The 17,702-nt window shown below is 39.7% G+C and overlaps 1 protein-coding gene across 9 annotated transcripts in view; it reads right to left on the reverse strand.

Moving 5' to 3' along the window:
• NEDD4L (NEDD4 like E3 ubiquitin protein ligase) overlaps positions 1-17,702 on the reverse strand; it is a 304,699-nt gene that overhangs the window by 16,870 nt on the left and 270,127 nt on the right. For all 9 annotated transcript variants that reach the window (XM_060761330.2, XM_060761329.2, XM_060761328.2 and 6 more), the window contains 6 exons: positions 16,943-17,001; positions 12,636-12,701; positions 11,289-11,518; positions 7,040-7,161; positions 2,422-2,492; positions 540-635 (listed from right to left, as the gene is read on the reverse strand). In XM_060761330.2, coding sequence (XP_060617313.1) covers positions 540-635; positions 2,422-2,492; positions 7,040-7,161; positions 11,289-11,518; positions 12,636-12,701; positions 16,943-17,001 — 644 coding nt within the window. The remainder of the gene's footprint in view (positions 1-539; positions 636-2,421; positions 2,493-7,039; positions 7,162-11,288; positions 11,519-12,635; positions 12,702-16,942; positions 17,002-17,702) is intronic.

The following is a 17,702-nucleotide window of genomic DNA, read 5'->3' on the forward strand; positions in this document are numbered from 1 at the left end:
GAAGCCAGAAAGCTGGAGTGTTAAATTGCCTCTGTGTCTGTCTATGGCATTGAATGTTTGCCATATATATGTGCATTGTAAGCCACCCTGAATCCCCTGAGAGGTGAGAAGGGCGGAATATAAATACTGTAAATAAATAATGCAATTCTCTCCTATACGGACTAGGTTGGGCTGTTTTCTGGCCTCTTTCTGCCAATAGGAAAAAAACTTTTTAAAAATTAGGGCTGTTAATTTGCTATTGATTTTGATAGGATAGTTTGCCTTTGTCTTTATTATTATGTTTCAAAGTGTTTTAAATGTGTATTTTAAAGGGATTATTTCCTTTTTTAAGCTTTTCAAATACAAATTGTTTTAGCTGTTAATTTGTTTTAATCTAAGTTGTAAATTGTCTAGTGTCTGAAGTTGGGAGCAAAAACAGGATATAAATAAGATAAAATTAAAACAAAAGCAATTATCATGGTTTGTAAGCTAATACTAAACAGGCAATATCTTAGAACAATGCTAGGGATATGTTGGAATGGACTGGGTGCTTGACTTACCTGTCCAAAATTTTCTTCATCTATACAAAACATGAGATCCAGCTCTGTAGGGTCATTCTCCAGGATCCATTTCAAGGAGTTATAATATTCACTGTCCTGGAAGAACAGCATGGTTTTCCATTAGTTACTTTTTGCAAATATAACAAATAGGAATACGCCTAAATACCAGGGGTTGGGAACATGTGGAAAGGCAAAGGGTTGTATTAATGTACTTTCAGGGGGCATTTTCATCATGATTTGGTGACCCCCAATCATAAAATTATTTTAGTTGCTACTTCATAGCTGTAATTTTGCTACTGTTATGAATCATAATGTAAATATCTGATATTCAGTGTGTATTTTCATTTGCATTTCAATACCCAATATGCCCAAATTTAAATACTGGAGGGGTTGGAGACAATGACTGATTTTATCATTTGGGAGTTGTAGTTGCTGGGATTTATAGTTCATCTACAATCAAAGAGCATTCTGAACTCCACCAATGATGGAATTGAACCAAACTTGGCACACAGAACTCCCATGACCAACAGAAAATATTGGAAGGTTTTGGTGGGCATTGACCTTGTGTTTTGGAGTTCTAGTTCACCTACATCCAGAGAACACTGTGGCCACAAACAATGATAGATCTGGACCAAACTTGGCACAAATACTCGATATGCCCAAATGTGAACACTGGTGGAGTTTGGGCAAAATAGACCTTGACATTTGGGACTTGTAGTTGCTGGGATTTATAATTCACCTACTATCAAAGAGCATTCTGAACCCCACCAATGATAGAATTGGGCCAAACTTCCCACACAGAACCCCCATGCCTTGAAGGGACTTGCTGGCATAAGCCTCCCTCCAACCTCACACTCTCTCCCTCGCCCACACATGTGCACCACACTGCCATGTAGCCAATCACGCTTGTTCTCTCCTCCCTGCTTGGAGTTTCAGAAACAGCCCTCCCCTTGGCCGGCCAATCAAAGCAGAGGAGGATTTTTGCTGGGAGGATTTGTCATCTGTTTCTAAAAAGGAAGAGAAGGACAAGCGGAGAGGTCTCTGCAAAAGGGGTTCCTAAGACCACCAGAAATATATGTATCTGATAATCTTTGGTGACCAATCTGAAACCCACCCGTGACCGCCCCCCAGGGGTCCTGACCCCCAGGTTGAGAAATTCTGAACTATGAGAACCCTGTTTGGGGTTGGGACCCATAGATTAAGAAGCAGGGGGTCTATTGAATTGCAAAGTGTTGCAGGGATTTCAACAAAAGTCTCTGCACTGTTTAGCACTCCAACAGAAGTGGGATGACAATGGTATTCCAGATATTTTCGCTGGCAATTTCCATCAGACCAAGGGCTACAGTGAGGAGTGATGTAAGTTGCAGTCCAAGAACACTGGAAGACCCCAGTTTCAACCCTGCTATAATCAGGGTACTACACTGCCTTGCTAATGTGAAAATACTCAGAAATACTCTTGCATTTGATGAGGACAATTATCTTGTTCACTCTTTATTCAGTTTATTTAACAAAATTCAGCATGCATATATTTTATGTAAAAGAACTACTTAAAGTTGATGTTAATTTGACTGAAAATTGAATTGAATTTTCAATTCAAAAGGAGAAGAAAAAGCCTTCCTCAAAAATAATTACATTGATCTTTCTTTTCCCGTTGAATCTAATTGCATTAAGGGCTTCAAATTGCTGCTTCGGTAGTCAAAAAAGCTACATTAAAGAATTAAAAACTAAAATCTGAGCAGTGCATTTTGTCCGAGATCACATAACACAAGGCCCTTGCCTGAAAGTGCAAAGCTTCTGGGAATGTTGACATTTAATAATTTCCCCAGAGAAAAAGAAAAGCGCATAATTGAAAACACTAATAAGCTTTTCAGTGTTCACTTACCACAGACTCCATATCTTTCAGAGTTATTGGTTTCCCCAGCATCATCTTGTAAAAAGGTCTAATGAAGAAACCTGGGAACAAAATACCGTAACAAAGTTTAATTAAAAATGGCTGCCTCCCATAGGAGAAATATAACGAGGAAAGGACAATGGCAAAGTTAAAATTGCGGCTATTAAGAGGAAAAAGTGACAGTAGACTATGAAGCCACATTTTAAAACTGGCACTGCCTGCAGTCATCACAGAAATGTAATCGTATACCTAAGTGCAAGTGCGGGACAATTCACTGAAATTACCAACCTATTGAGCCCTGATGGAAATCAAGAACTACTATGCCCAAGCATTCATTATGCTAATAGTCAGGAAGTGTCTGGTTTAAAAGTGTTCGCACCATGCAGACATCATACTGATTTTCTTAAACTGGCCTTCCAAGATTGCTCTTCAACTGTAAACAATACTCACTAAGAGATGTTCAATGTGTTGTCAAAGGCTTTTATGGCCGGAATCACTGAGTTGTTGTGAGTTTTCCGGGCTGTGTGGCCATGTTCTAGAAGCATTCTCTCCTGCCCACATCGATGGCAGGCATTCTCAGAAGTTGTGAGGTCTGTTGGAAACTAGGCAAGTGGGATTTATATATCTGTGGAGTGTCCCCCACCCTGGACATCCCACAAATATATAAACCTCATGTCTCAAGTCTACATAGGGAGCACCAAATGCAGCATTGCCCAAACACGAATCAAGGAACATGAAAGGCACTGCAGACTACTTCAACCAGCGAAGTCAGCCATAGCAGAGCACCTGATGAACCAACCTGGACACAGCATATTATTTGAGACTACCATGTCAGACTACTCAGAGAAGCCATTGTCTATAAGCATGTGGACAATTTCAACAGAAAGAAAGAAACCATGAAAATGAACAAAATCTGGCTACCAGTATTTTAAAAAACTCTAAATAAAGAACTAAACTCAAACATAGGGGAACTCCAGGCAAGAAATAATCAGGAACACCTAATCACCGCTCAAGAAAAGATTCTCCCAGGCAGTAACAAACCACACTTAAAAACTGCCAGGCCATCAAATGCTAATCAAGGTGGCCAATTGAAACATTCACACCTAGCTCCAACAGACAAGAGTTCTTTCTCCCACCCTGGACATTATCACGGGGTGTCTGCGCCCTACACCACTGGAGAAATTACACTGTTTAGCCGGTATTGCACCACCTGACATCCACCAGGAAATAGCAGCCAATAGTGAAAGGACCAAGGCAGTGACATCTCCAGCTCATCCCCTGTTTGGGTGTCAGCCAGCACGTCAATGACTTAAATCAAGAAATAGTTTTCTGAGATCTACAAAGACATTCGCTGGAACACCTCAGCAAGCAAGTGTCCAAAAGTGGCAGGCTCAAACCCAGAACCTCAACCAATGGCTGATACCAAATGAGAGACTCCCCCCTGGGCACACAGAAAACTGGGCAACTTGGAAGGCGCTGAACAGACTGCGCTCTGGCACCACGAGATGCAGAGCCAACCTTCAGAAATGGGGCTACAAAGTGGAATCCACGACATGCGAGTGTGGAGAAGAGCAAACCACTGACCACCTGCTGCAATGCAACCTGAGCCCTGCTACATGCACAATGGAGGACCTCCTTGCGGCAACACCAGAGGCACTCCAAGTGGCCAGATACTGGTCAAAGGACATTTAACCAAGTGCCAAGCTTGCAAACTTTGTGTTTTGTCTGTTTGTTTAAAAATGTAATGCAACTGTTTGGTCTGCTCCTGACACAATAAATAAATAAATCCTACCAAACTACATTAATTCTACGTGTAGATCAGGCATGGGCAAACTTCGACCATCCAGGTGCTTTGGACTTCAACTCCCATAATTCCTAACAGCCAACAGGACGTTAGGCATTGTAGGAGTTGAAGTCCAAAACAACTGGTGGCCAAAGCTTGTGTCTGGTTGTTGGCTTCTGGCCAACAATTCCCAATTCTTTGTCATTCTAACTAGTCATTAAAAAAGGAAATTATTGTGCTTTCCCCCAAGTTAGCTAGAAGCAAGTGAAGTCCCTTCAAGTTTTAATGAGGATAACATTCTAGACTTTCAAAGTAAATTGGTGATTTAATTTCAGTTCCCTGAATTCCTCTGTTCAGACCTTTAAAATACCATTTTATTGATCACTGTTCAGCAGTCCCTTACATTATTCACCACACTCCTCCACTAAGTAACACAGGCTAGCTTACAAAGAGATTTCTACTCAGAGCCATGACCTTAAACTTTAGAATAAAAAGGCATAAAGGGGTCCATTAATGCCCTTGAGATGAACTGGGAAGAAGGAATTTCAGTCCATTTCATCAGATGTTTTTTAACCTATCGCTACAAGATAATAGTGACATGATCTGGTCCCAGGAAAACCTCTTGAAGTTTAATTAGGGTTTTGGCATGACCTCCAAATTGACTACCCATAGTTTCCAAATCCATGGCAGTCAGAATGGTTTGTACATGTGGTACAGCATTAATGTCTGAAGATGAGAAAACCATGGGAACATCACTGAATAAAAATAAGATTAAACTAATTAAGCATTAATGAACTATGATCTGCCTGATGGTTTGAAAGGAGAAGCATGGTTTATATTCTAACGTATAAGGTTAGTATGAAGAAATTAGTTGACCAGACTCCTGGTGGCACAGCAGGTTAAACCACTGAGCTACTGAACTTGCTGACCGAAAGGTCGGTGATTTGAATCCAGGGCACAGGTTAAGCTCCTGCTGTTAGCCCCAGCTTCTGCCAACCTAGCTGTTCCGAAAACATGCAAATATGAGTATTTATTTATTTAGAAATTTTGTATCTTGTTCTTTTCTACCTCCATAGAGGGACTTAGAACGACTAACAGCAAATACAGTAAATAACATCATAAAACAACATAGAATAAATAAGTTCTAAAATACATATAAAACAATAATCACGATAAAAACAACGTCCAACTCAGTCCAAAATGTTGTGGCCAAATAACTCTTAGTCTATATTGAATCCTCCATCAATCTGCAAATGCCTGACTCCAAAACCAAGATTTTAACTGTCTCTTGAAGGACAGGAGAGAGGGGGCAGACCTAATCTTGCCGGGGAGAGAGTTCCACAGCTGGGAGGCCACCACAGAAAAGGCCCTGTCTCTTGTCCCCACCAAACATGCCTGCGAAGGTGGTGGGACTAAGATCAGGGCTTTAAAATCCTTGATAGTTTATAGGGGAAGATACGTTCAGACAGGTAAGCCGAACCAGAGCCGTGCAGGATTTTGTAGGTTAAAACCAGCAGTTTGAATTGTGCTTGGAAGCTAATTGGCAGCCAGTGGAGCTGGTGTAACAGGGGAGTTGTGCGCTCCCTGTACACCACCTACTGTGAGCAACCTGGCTGGACCAGTTGGAGCTTCTGAACAGTCTTCAAAGGCAACCCCACATAGAGTGTGTTACAGTAGTCTATACAGGGTGTAACCAGAACGTGGACCACCGTGGTGAAGTCAAACTTCCCAAGGTACGGGTGCAGCTGGCACACAAGTTTTAACTGTGCAAAAGGTCCCCTGGCCACCGCCGAAACCTGGGGTTTCAGGCTCAGTGACGAGTCATGGATCACTCCCAAGCTGCGAACCTGCGCCTTCAGGGGGAGTGTAACCCCATCAAGCACAGGTTGTAACCTTATACCTGTTCGGCCTTGCGACTGACCAGGATAACCTTGTCTGGATTAAGTTTCAATTTGTTCGCTCTCATCCAGTCTGTTACAGCTGCCAAGCAAGGGTTCAGGACTTAGTGGTTCAATAGTACCACTCCAATGGGAAGGTAACGGCGCTCAATGCAGCCATGCCAGCCATGTAACTTTGGAGTGCTTCATCCAGATAGAGGACGTCTGAGTTCAAGTCCTTTTGTAGTTACAGAGTTCACTAATTGCCTTGGGCAAGTCAGTATTTTAACTTAATTTCACAGGATTGTTGTGAGACTATAATTTATCTCAATTCACCAGTAAAGGGATTGCTTTCTCACTAATTACATTATTTCTGAAACGTACTTTCCTTGAAATGTAATACCTTTATGAACATGTGTTAAATGCAAGGCCTGAGGGCCAAATCCGGCCGTCTGTGTCATTTTATGTGGCCCGTGAGGCGTTCAATGCCAGGTCAACATAGTTACAATTTATTGTCGAAGGCTTTCATGGCTGGAATCACTAGGTTCTTGTGGGTTTTTCCGGGCTATAGAGACATGTTCTAGAGGCATTTCTCCTGACGTTTTGCCTGCATCTATGGCAAGCATCCTCAGAGGTAGTGAGGACCTCACTACCTCTGAGGATGCTTGCCATAGATGGAGGCGAAACGTCAGGAGAAATGCCTCTAGAACATGGCTCTATAGCCCGAAAAAACCCACAAGAACATAGTTACAATTACCAAGTCTTACAATTACAAACTGCCCTTTGAAAGCAACCATCAGGCTGCTATGGCCCTGATGAAAATGCCTTTTAACACCCTTTCTTAACTTATTTGTAACTTGCCAATTTTAGCTCTGTTCAAAAAGATCTACTTCACCCATTCAATGTTACTGTATAAGCACAGCGACTTCTAAGCAAAGAGAAAACTCACCATCTAAAAGCTTTCCATGGTACACTGCCAGCCCAGCAACTCGTCCAATGAAGGTGAAGTAAGATAAATGGTCTTCATTACAAAGGCCCGAATTTGGATTGATCTGCAGAGTGTAGTTGTCCCTTATTTGGAAAAAAAAAACAAATAAAAGAAAATTGAAAGAACTGGAGATGGGCATGATGTATATATGAATTTCAACATTTGTCAATCAACACAATATTCATTCACCTATTTGATTTTTATTCTGCCTTCTTTCCTTCAAAGCTAGGATGCAATATTACATTTCAGGCTGTTAACTAATCTTTTCAAGAGGTTGAACCCCATTACTTTTTAACATCAAAATAACAAAACAAACACATGCAAAATTAACTGATAGCTATAAATAAGTGAAATTTCTGTTCACTTATAATATTGTTTATAGTAACTGCCATGGCTGAAAACCAGCCCTGAACTCACTGCAATTGCCCACCCTTGCTCTATAAACAGCAATCTAGTGGGAAGGAAGAGAAAAAAAGTTTATTGTCAAAGGCTTTCATGGCCGGAATCACTGGGTTCTTGTGAAGTTTTCAGGCTGTATGGCCATGTTCCAGAAGCATTCTTGCCTTTGGAGAGTGACCATTTATCCCATTTCTGTTTGTTCCATCTACAATGTTGCCCCTATGGTGCACTTTCCCCCATCCTAAACTGGAAGCCTAACCCCATTGTTCATACTTTTTGGGCTCCTCTCAATTACACTTTTTCTTTTCCTACTTCATCCAGGGTTTTATCATTTTACCTCGTCCATTTGGCCTGTCCATTGTGTTCAATTTTATATTATGTCAGTTTGCTTTATTTATTTTATTTTTCTACTGTATGTATTTTATTCTGATGTAATTTTTGTTTGTCTGCATTTTGTATTTTATTTTGCTGTATTGTATCTTTGGGCTTGGCCTCATGTTAGCTGCCCTGAGTCCCCTTTGGGGAGATGGTGGAGTATAAATAATAATAATAATAATAATAATAATAATTATTATTATTATTATTATAGTCTCTCCTGACGTTTCACCCACATTCATGGCAGACATCCCCAGAGATTGTGAGGTCTCATAACAGACCTCACAACCTCTGAGCATGCCTGCCATAGATGTGGGTGAAACGTCATAAGAGGATGCTTCTGGAATATGGCCATACAGCCCAGAAACACACAACAATCTAGTGATTCCAGCCATGAAAGCCTTTGACAACACAACTGGATTTCTCTTTTTCATTTGAAACAAGGATTATGCAGGTAGGCAATCTTCTAGCCGGAGAGGCATTTATTTATCTCTAGAACATTACAGCAAATTGTTTCCATTTTCTGCAACAGGAATATCATAATAACAGTAACTGTCATTCGGTGCTAATTGTGGCTTCAAAGTGCAATTAAGCACAGCATTAGAGCTGTAGCTTTAACAACAAACCACAAAAAGCACTTCCTTTTTTAAACATGGAATGGATGTGTGAAGCATTTTCAGGCACAGTTCCTTAACTGTGGGTAATGGCCTCAAACATGAATTCCCAAATTTCAAAAGCAGCTCGGAGGCTACATTCAACCACATTTACTAGTAATTTTTAGTTGCCTTTTAATGCCGTGGTGGGATTATTATTGTTATTGTTGTTTGCTCTCATATTATTTCTGATAAGGTGAACCGATCTTGGGGATTTCTTAGTAAACCTTGTTCAGAGAGTTTGCTATTGCTTTTTTCTGAGGTTGAGAGAGTGTAACTTGCATAAGCCAAACTTCATGACTAAGCATGGTTTTAAACCCTGATTTCCAAGGATGCTAAGGATTATTACTGAGCTTTAAATCAGATATGAATAGTACTTCCAATCTGGATATTATGATAAAGGATAGAGGAAGGGTGTTAATTAAAGACTGACATTCATTTTTACCTGCCAAGATATTGACAAGCAATTGATCAGAAGATTTTAACTTAATGGCCAATATATGATTTGGACTGTCTTTCTTATGGGAAGCTATCCTCAGGACACCGATGCAAAATGTCTTATGGTGAAGCAATAGGCCAACATGTTTCATTCTTATCTTTGTTAGGTGCTGTTTTTATTTGTTTCTGTGATAGGAAATCAGCACAGGACTGAAAAGGGTAATTATTTAATTATCCCTTTTGTCAGGTAAACTTTCCACAGAGTGCTGAACACCTATAAAAGAAAAGTAATATGGGTACTGACACCAAGCGGTGCCAGTAAATAAACAGATCAGTCTTTTAAGGGACCTGTTGCAGTTAACTATTAGGTAAAAAGTGGAATGAATTGGATTAGAATAATGCCATGTTCCCCCAGGAGAGGGGCAGTAATAATTAAGGCTCCTTTCTGTGGTTTTTGTAAAAGGCAGTTACAAATTGACAGAAATGTAATTTACTGCTAATGTTCAGGTCTTATTGAAAAGGCAGAATAATATGAAAAACCTGATTAGAAACAGCACCTGTGGGAAAACTGGGTCACGGGTGCATAATTACCAATCTAAAGCAATGCTCTGAACATAATCAATGGAATTATATAGTTCATACAGCAGGCCCTCCACTTTCACTGGGGTTGGAGTTCAGGGTCCCTATGAACATGGAGAAAATAACCTCCAGAATTCCGTTTTTTACCTAAAAGAAAATGTCTCTAGAAATTTCTAAGTCCTCCAGCAAAACTTTAAATGTTGACTATAGAGCAGTCATGGGCAAACTTCGTCCCTCCAGGTGTTTTGGGAGTTGAAGTCCAAAACACCTGGAGGGACGAAGTTTGACCATGTCTATCATACAGCCATGCTGGAGAACCTAGAGATTCCTAGGTAAAACATGTTAATCAAATCTGCAGAAGTTAAACTTGCAACTGTAGACGGCCAACTGTAATTTCAATACAGTGATGGTAAGGATCATGGAAGTGAAAGAAAAACTTCACGGGCTGGGTTGTTGTAGGTTTTTCGGGCTGTGTGGTCATATTCTAGAAGTATTCTTCATGGGCTATTTTATGACTTAGCATCATGAGAGATATATGTGTACATGCATTTGAATGCATGCCTATAAAACATGGAAATATCTGTTTAAATACTCAAATGAAGTAATACTGAACATTTTCCCCATGATTCCCCCCTCCCCAAAGTTTCTCCTTTCATAATCCAAGCTATCACTTGAAACAGCTTTTCTCCAGGACATACTGTGAGCAAAGTGAGAGTAAGAGGGCATTTTCACTTAGGTCCCATCTACAATATCTTATAATCCAGTTTCTGAATGCAGATGATCTGCTTTGAACTGGATTATATGAGTCTACACTGCCATATAATTTGGTTCAAAGCAAATAATCTGTTTTATATGGCAGTGTAACTCTGTCTTATGAAATGCTTTCCTCACACCTATTCATAATTTTGTGTGTGATAGGAGGAATGACACTAGTTTAAGATATTTCGTTTCTCCAAGGAAAATGTAACTGGCCAGTTTTAGTATTAGCATTATGTCAAGTGATTATGTGTATAATACGTTCTAGTGAGTGGGAGATGCCATAAAAATATTGGCTATTATTGTATATTATATATGGGAGGGTTTGTTCCAATTTTGTATTCAATTTTGTATATTAAAAGAAGGAAAGAAGTCATGAAACATCTCTATCTGCTTTTGGTTGAAATGATAGATGTGCCCAGCAGCAAATAAAATGCTGTTTCAGCCTTCAGTTTTTGTTCTCCTTCTTCAGACATTTGAGTACAGATGTCCACCAGTCCTCTTTTAAAAGTATGATTATCAATTAATTTTTTGGCATCTGTCTATGCCTTCTCTCTGCAAAGCTGTCTTTCAAGGTTTGGTTTGAATATCAAATGCCACTTTAGTATGGTTCCTCCTCTAATACTGCTCCATTAGTACTCCATGCCTGTTTTTGGTCTAAAATTATGTAGCTGCCTGTGCTCCCTTTATTTTATTTTATACTAATTTATTTATGCAATGCTCTTGACATGAAATAAATAAATAAATACACCATGACAAATTACAAGGAGGAACCCAGTAAGAACTTCGGTCTTTCAACTGAGAGGAAAGGAAAAACTTCCCAGCAAGCCAAGTCTAGATGACTCAATCTAAATGTGCACACAACGATCTAGAGAAGCCATGGGAGACTGGCTACTAGCAACATTTCCAGGTAAAATTAATTAGGAAAGTATGGTAGGATATATCATTTCTGAATCCAAACCAACAAAATATGAAAAAAGAAATCCAAGTGAGTTTTTGATCATACTTACGTTGCTGAATACTCGAAGAGCCCATAATAAGGGTTGAACATTTCTTTGGACAACAGGAAGAACCATTCCCTGGCGACACCTCCGTAGTCAAGGCCCTTTTCGGATTCAAACTCTATCCACAGCCTGGCTTTTAATACATCCGGTCTCTTCACTGACATGATTCTTCTATACGATTCTTCAAAAATATTATTTCTGTGAAGTTTCATCTCAAATCTGTTTGGTATATCAGCCTTCATGGAAAGAAGAATATATCATTCATTGGTGATTAAATTTAAGCCTTGTATCTCAATAAGAAGTTCAGCTAAGAGTCTAAATCAGGCAAAATCTCCTTCTATATGGTTAAAACAAATAATCAAACATCTACATTTCTCTAGGTGATCACTAGGCCAGCTTTGTAGCAGATACCTGAAAATTAATTAAAAACACTGCCTTGTGAAAGGAGTGTCGGCAAAATATTTTAATGTCTTGTTCACATGACAAATGAGAATTCCAAATGTGTTTGTTTCTATAGTTATCATAGATCAGCATACAATTAATTTGGTAAATTATTCATTACTCCTAAGGTCATTTGGCAAATATCAAATATATGCTTAAAATAAGGAAGAAAGTTAGCTTTTGTGCAGTCAGGATGCAGCGGCCCATGCTACTTAATGGTGTATCGTAACAAAATCAGAGCTCAAATAGATCCCAGAAAGCTCTTCTGTTCCAGTCTCCTGATCTGGACCAAACCAGAGACCCCTACATTTAAATATGTGACACTGTTAAGCATAACATGATGAATGAAAAATAAAGGCAGTTAAATCTGTATTGGATTATACATGAAAAGCATGATCTAGTTATTCTGTGCAGGTTCTGAAGCTCAAATGTTAATCTTCTAGGTTCAAACACCTTTCTGATTCATTTTAATCAAAGAGAAAAATTCACGCACGCACATGGAGGAATGCTAACCTCAGTCCCTTTATAAGAGAGTCTGGAGACTTGCCTGCACATTCTGAAAAAACCAGTCCCAATTATGACTTTGAGTGCTATAAATGGGCAGTTATTTGTTAAATTGTAGAGTGATTAATGTTGCATTTTACTGCTACAAAAAGGACCTTAGGGGAATATTCTGCTTGCGGTACCAACATAAGTTAGCTGGCCTTAGATCCAAGGTATTGTGACGTAAGGAAGGGTCTCGGGTCACAAAAGGTCTTGAGTCAGCCCCTGACTGAACTGCACACATGGCACTGAAAAGTTCTTATAGTCACACAACAAAGCAACATAAGATCACATGGCAGATTTCCTACTCAATTACCTTTTCCCCAACTGAAGAAAATTAGTTTGGGTACACAGTATCCAATTACTTACTGGTTTCTTTAATTTCTTCCTGAAGTAGTCATATTTCTGTTTAAATTCTCTGGAATATGGAACAGCCTAGAAGACATGAGGACAGTATTGTTAACACAAAGCATTAGAAGACTGACCATTAGGAAGAACTTCCTAACTGTGAGAGCTGTTCAAGCAGTGGACCTCTCTGCCTCGGAGTGTGGAGGAGCCTCCTTCTTTGGGGGCTTTTGAACAGTGGCTCAATGGCCATCTGTCGGGGTGCTCTTAATGTTTCGGAAAGCCTGTAAAACCTTTCTTTTCCGACAAGCTTTCGATGGGTGAATAACTCGGGACTATGACTGTTCTCGTTTTTATTGTATTTTAAAGTTGGTTGTATTGTTTTAATCTACTGTTGTAAACTGCTCCGAGCCAAATTGGGAGTGGTGGTATACAAGTCAAATAAATAAATAAATAAATGTGATTTTCCTGCTTCTTGGCAGGGGGTTGGACTAGATGGCCCACAATGACTCTTCCAACTCTATGATTCTATGACTAGGGAAGACACCCTTGCTTCCACCACAAAGTTTCCCAATTCATTCAGCATAGAAACTGTCACGTGGCTGTGGCTCATCTCTATAGCCCAACCCATCATTTCAGGAGAATTCCTTTCCTTTAAACTCTTGCTGCCTACTGTTATCTTTTTTACTCATTATGCATAATTATCATATTATGGTCATGATATTAATTATATATTATAATAATTATACTTGATCATCCTATCAGATTTTGAAACAAATACAACATTTGGGAAAACATGGAGGCAGTGACAGAGTTTGTATTTCTAGGTGCAAAGTTTACTGCAGATGCAGACTGCAGCCAGGAAATCAGAAGACGCTTACTTCTTGGGAGGAGAGCAATGACCAATCTTGATAAAATAGTGAAGAGTAGAGACAGCACACTGGCAACAAAGATCCGCATAATGAAAGCAATGGTATCCCCCATAGTGACCTATGGATTTGAGAGCTGGACCATAAGGAAGGGTGAGTGAAAGAAGATAGACGCTTTTGAACTGTGGTGTTGGAGGAAAATTCTGAGAGTGCCTTGGACCACAAGAAGATCAAACCAGTCCATACTTCAGGAAATAAAGCCCAACTGCTCACTGGCGGGAAGGATATTAGAGGCAAAGTTGAAGTACTTTGGCCATGTCATGACAAGACAGGAAAGCTAGAGAAGATAATGATACTGTGGAAAATGGAAAGAAAAGGAAGAGGGGCCAACCAAGGGCAAGATGGATTGATGGGATCCTTGAAGTGACTGGCTTGACTCTGAAGGAGCTGGGTGTGATGACGGTCGGAAGGGAGCTCTGGTGTGGGCTGGTCCATGAGGTCATGAAGAGTTGAAAGCGACTGAACAAATAAACAACAAACACCAAATCATAATATCATGTGTCTGAGGAATTCCAGATAGCCAATTCAGGGCCTCAGAAGGGTTGGGTTTGGTCCCAGGGCCAAGGATCCCTACTCGCCTTTGATGTTAGTTAGTGATTGTCCCAAGGCTAGTGACCCCAATGTTATCCAATGAGAGTCAAATCTGTAACTCCTATATAATCCTTACAGCCCCTCAAGGCACCACAATATTAGTAAGTTGGAGAAACAGAAGTCATGTTGATCAAATTCCTGATCAGCATATTTGTAAAACTACCCATAGCACTAAAACGTATTTACCAGATGAGTTACAAAACTTTAAAGCAGATGATCAGGATATTGGAATGGTTCCTAATTTATCATCTCTTGTATGAATCATTAAACAAAGTGGAGACTGCACTAAAAAAATTCAGAAATTGACTAGGATTTGGAAGGGCAGCTATAAAAGAACCGGACATGGTCCTGAAGAGTAAAGATATATCACTGGGTTCTAAAGCTGGTATTTGCCATTGTATTTTCAATTTCAATGTGTGGCTGTGAAAGCTAGGCAGGGAAAACAGCTGATAGGAAGAAAATAAATTCATTTGAGATGTGGTACCACGGACTCTTAAAATGAGATATGAATTACTCCAAGAGTTTCCCTAGAAATCTAAATGACTATACTATCGTACTTTGGGCCTGTCATGAGAAGACAGGACTTACTAGAAAAGATTATAATGGTTGGTGAAGTGGAGGGAAGTGGGAAAAGAGGAAGACTACATTCCAGATGGAAATAATCAATAGGTGAAGCCATGGATCTGTGACTGTAAGATCTCAGAAGGACTGTTGCGGTGACTTGGAGGTCTCTCATCCATAGGGTCACCCTATGTCGAAGTCAATTTGAAGGCAGTTAATAACAATCAACTGACTGCGCCATACTGTCCCAAAGCCAAGTTCTGTACTCTGATGTGGAGGAGTCTATTCTGTACATTTCAAATGTCAAAACAAAGGGATAACAATATTTTTCCTCTCATGGAGATGAGTTTTGAATATCTGGAATTGCCAGTGTGTGGGCATGAACTGTAAGATGAGTTTTGAGTATCTGGAATTGCCTGTGCGGGGGTGTAAGCTGTAAGGCTCACATGTATCTGTTAGGCTGTTATTTTGTGGAAATTGTGAGCCATAAAAAAGAAAAGCGCAAAATCTCACACATTCTCAGGTGTAGAGAGGAGGTTGGGATTTTGAACCCTCCAGATTTTGTTGCATTCCAGCTCCCATTAGCCCAAAGCAGTTTGTTGCAAGTTGTAAACCAGTAGCTTGCACATCCTTGCTTTAGATCAAGGTTGAAGGGAACAGTATGTTATATGGACATATGTTATATGTTTCTAACATGTGTTGGCTGGGCTTGTTGTGTTTTAGGATTCTCGAAATTGTAGTCCAAAAGGAAATGTTCCCAATGCCCTAGCGTTGTCAATACCATGCTGGCTAAAATATTCTGGGAGCTGTATTTTAAAATTTAAATTCTCCAAACTCTTTTTATAACAAAATATACACACAGCAATGTATTCTTCATCACAACTTCTAATGGCAAAATAAGTGGTCTCATTTATAAAGTATGGCAAATTGTGGCCTTTGCACCTTTACTGTGATATAATGAGCATTGGGTGGGTTAATAGCACAATATATTTTGCTGCCTTGGAAACGCATGGTTTTTTTCCCCAACTAAGGTTTTAAAAACATCTGAGGAAAAGTCATTAGCTTGTAAAAGGAATCTGCCTGACATAGCTCAAAGGAGCAGAAGTTAACACAGATGAAAATAGGTTGCTGGCACACAACATCTAGAAGCATCCACGTGCTTCCCAATGCAGATGGCACACCTTGATAAGAAGTTCACACCCCAAAAGATGACACTTTGAACTCTCTGTGTTGTGTCTTATACAGGAGGTCTTGAGCCAACTGATATTAATGTGATGTGCATCATCTCCCCCATAACATATCAACTGAAATCATAACCAGATCTGAATACTCTGTGACATTTTATCTATAGTCTCTATTTTAGCCCAGGCTATGCCCTTGTTTGTCTTCAGGTAATTTCTGGAGACCATAAGGATGTTTTTGGTGGGATTTATTCAGAGAAGGGTAGACTTTGCTTTCTCTGAGGTTGAAAAAATGTGAAACCCAAGGTCACCATTGGGTTTCAATGGCTGAGCAGGGATTGTGGGGTACGCAAACCACAAAATACCCTAAAGCCACCAAATTTGGTCTGACCTTGGAAGTTCTAATAGAACTTGGATGGAAGACTACCAACAAATACCAGATGCTGTAGACTATATTTTAGAGGAAGGAACTGAAAAAAAACCCCACACCTCTGGGTATTCTTTGCCTAAGAAATTTATGGGGCCACCATAAATGAACAGGCAAACTGAAGGCATTCATACCCACATCCTCCTAATCCCTAGTAAAGTATTCCTCTGGTTCTCGATGCTATTCTTTTCAGCATTATTCTTTTCATAGGAAGCCAAGGCTTGTGCAAGGCCAGTTTGCCTGAAGAGGATTTTACACCCTTGGCTTCCTTGTTGACAATTTAGTCTCTTATCTAGTATTCTACATTGCTCACCTAGGCTTATAAGAAGGATTTGCTAACGGATACCAGTGAAATCTTGGGTGATGGAAAGCAGCAGTGGACCTAATCCTCACTATTACATTACTGATTCAACTTATTTTCCTTCCTTTTATCTTGAACCTGCTGCTGTGGAAAGAATTTGACCCCCAAAACCATAAGCAGAGAATGAGAAAAAAATACTTGGAATGTTAAGAAGTACTTAGCAATGGACCGTGGATATATCCCTCAAGGCAAGTAGCTGTGCTGTATTGCCCACACATATATCAAAATGAAACACAACAGCCTTGTCCCAAGAGAATTCATAAAGTATACACAATACTTACTGGACCAGTAATAGCAGGATTTTGCAATCTGGGATCTTCCCACTGGGTAATTTTATTATCTGGAAGTTAAACAAGAGAACGTATTAATTCTTTCCTTTTATACATTTTGTACATCCAGGTTTTGATTAAACACACACACGCTTTCATCTTCTACTTTTTTGCTTATCTAATTATAACTAAGCCTTTCAAGGCGGTGTTGGGGGAATTATGTAACCACCATACATTAAAATGCTCCTCCATCGCATAGTTTAGTGGACAAAGTCTACTCATAAACACAGACACCATGTACATTCTAGCAAAATGTATTGTTAATGATCTTTACAGTACTGATTACACAAATTATAAAACTCCTTTTTTAAGGATTTAGAATTTGTGTCAATCTTTGCTTGGATACACAAAAACATGGGCTGATGCAAACTGCTGCAAACACTAAATTAGCTACACAACAGGATTGGAGTATACTAACTCTTGGGGAGAATGGTGGGTGAAAAAGTGGGCTTCACATTTTTTTCCCCAAGCCAAATCAGAGGCATAAATCACACATTTTCCTGAAACTTCATAAACCTCATAACATAGTTTTCTTTTTATCATAGAGAATAGACATGCCCATCATGAAAGAAATTTGGCAGCAAGCTAATAGCCCAGAATTACTATGCTTTGGAAATTTCTGGAGCTCTGGAACGTTCTCAGGACCCACCACTGGTGCCACCCTCATCCTGCCCACTGGCATCTAGTACTCTAGTGCTTCTCAGTGGCATCT

The sequence above is a fragment of the Anolis sagrei genome, chromosome 2 (assembly GCF_037176765.1).
Source record: "Anolis sagrei isolate rAnoSag1 chromosome 2, rAnoSag1.mat, whole genome shotgun sequence".
NCBI lineage: Eukaryota > Metazoa > Chordata > Lepidosauria > Squamata > Dactyloidae > Anolis > Anolis sagrei.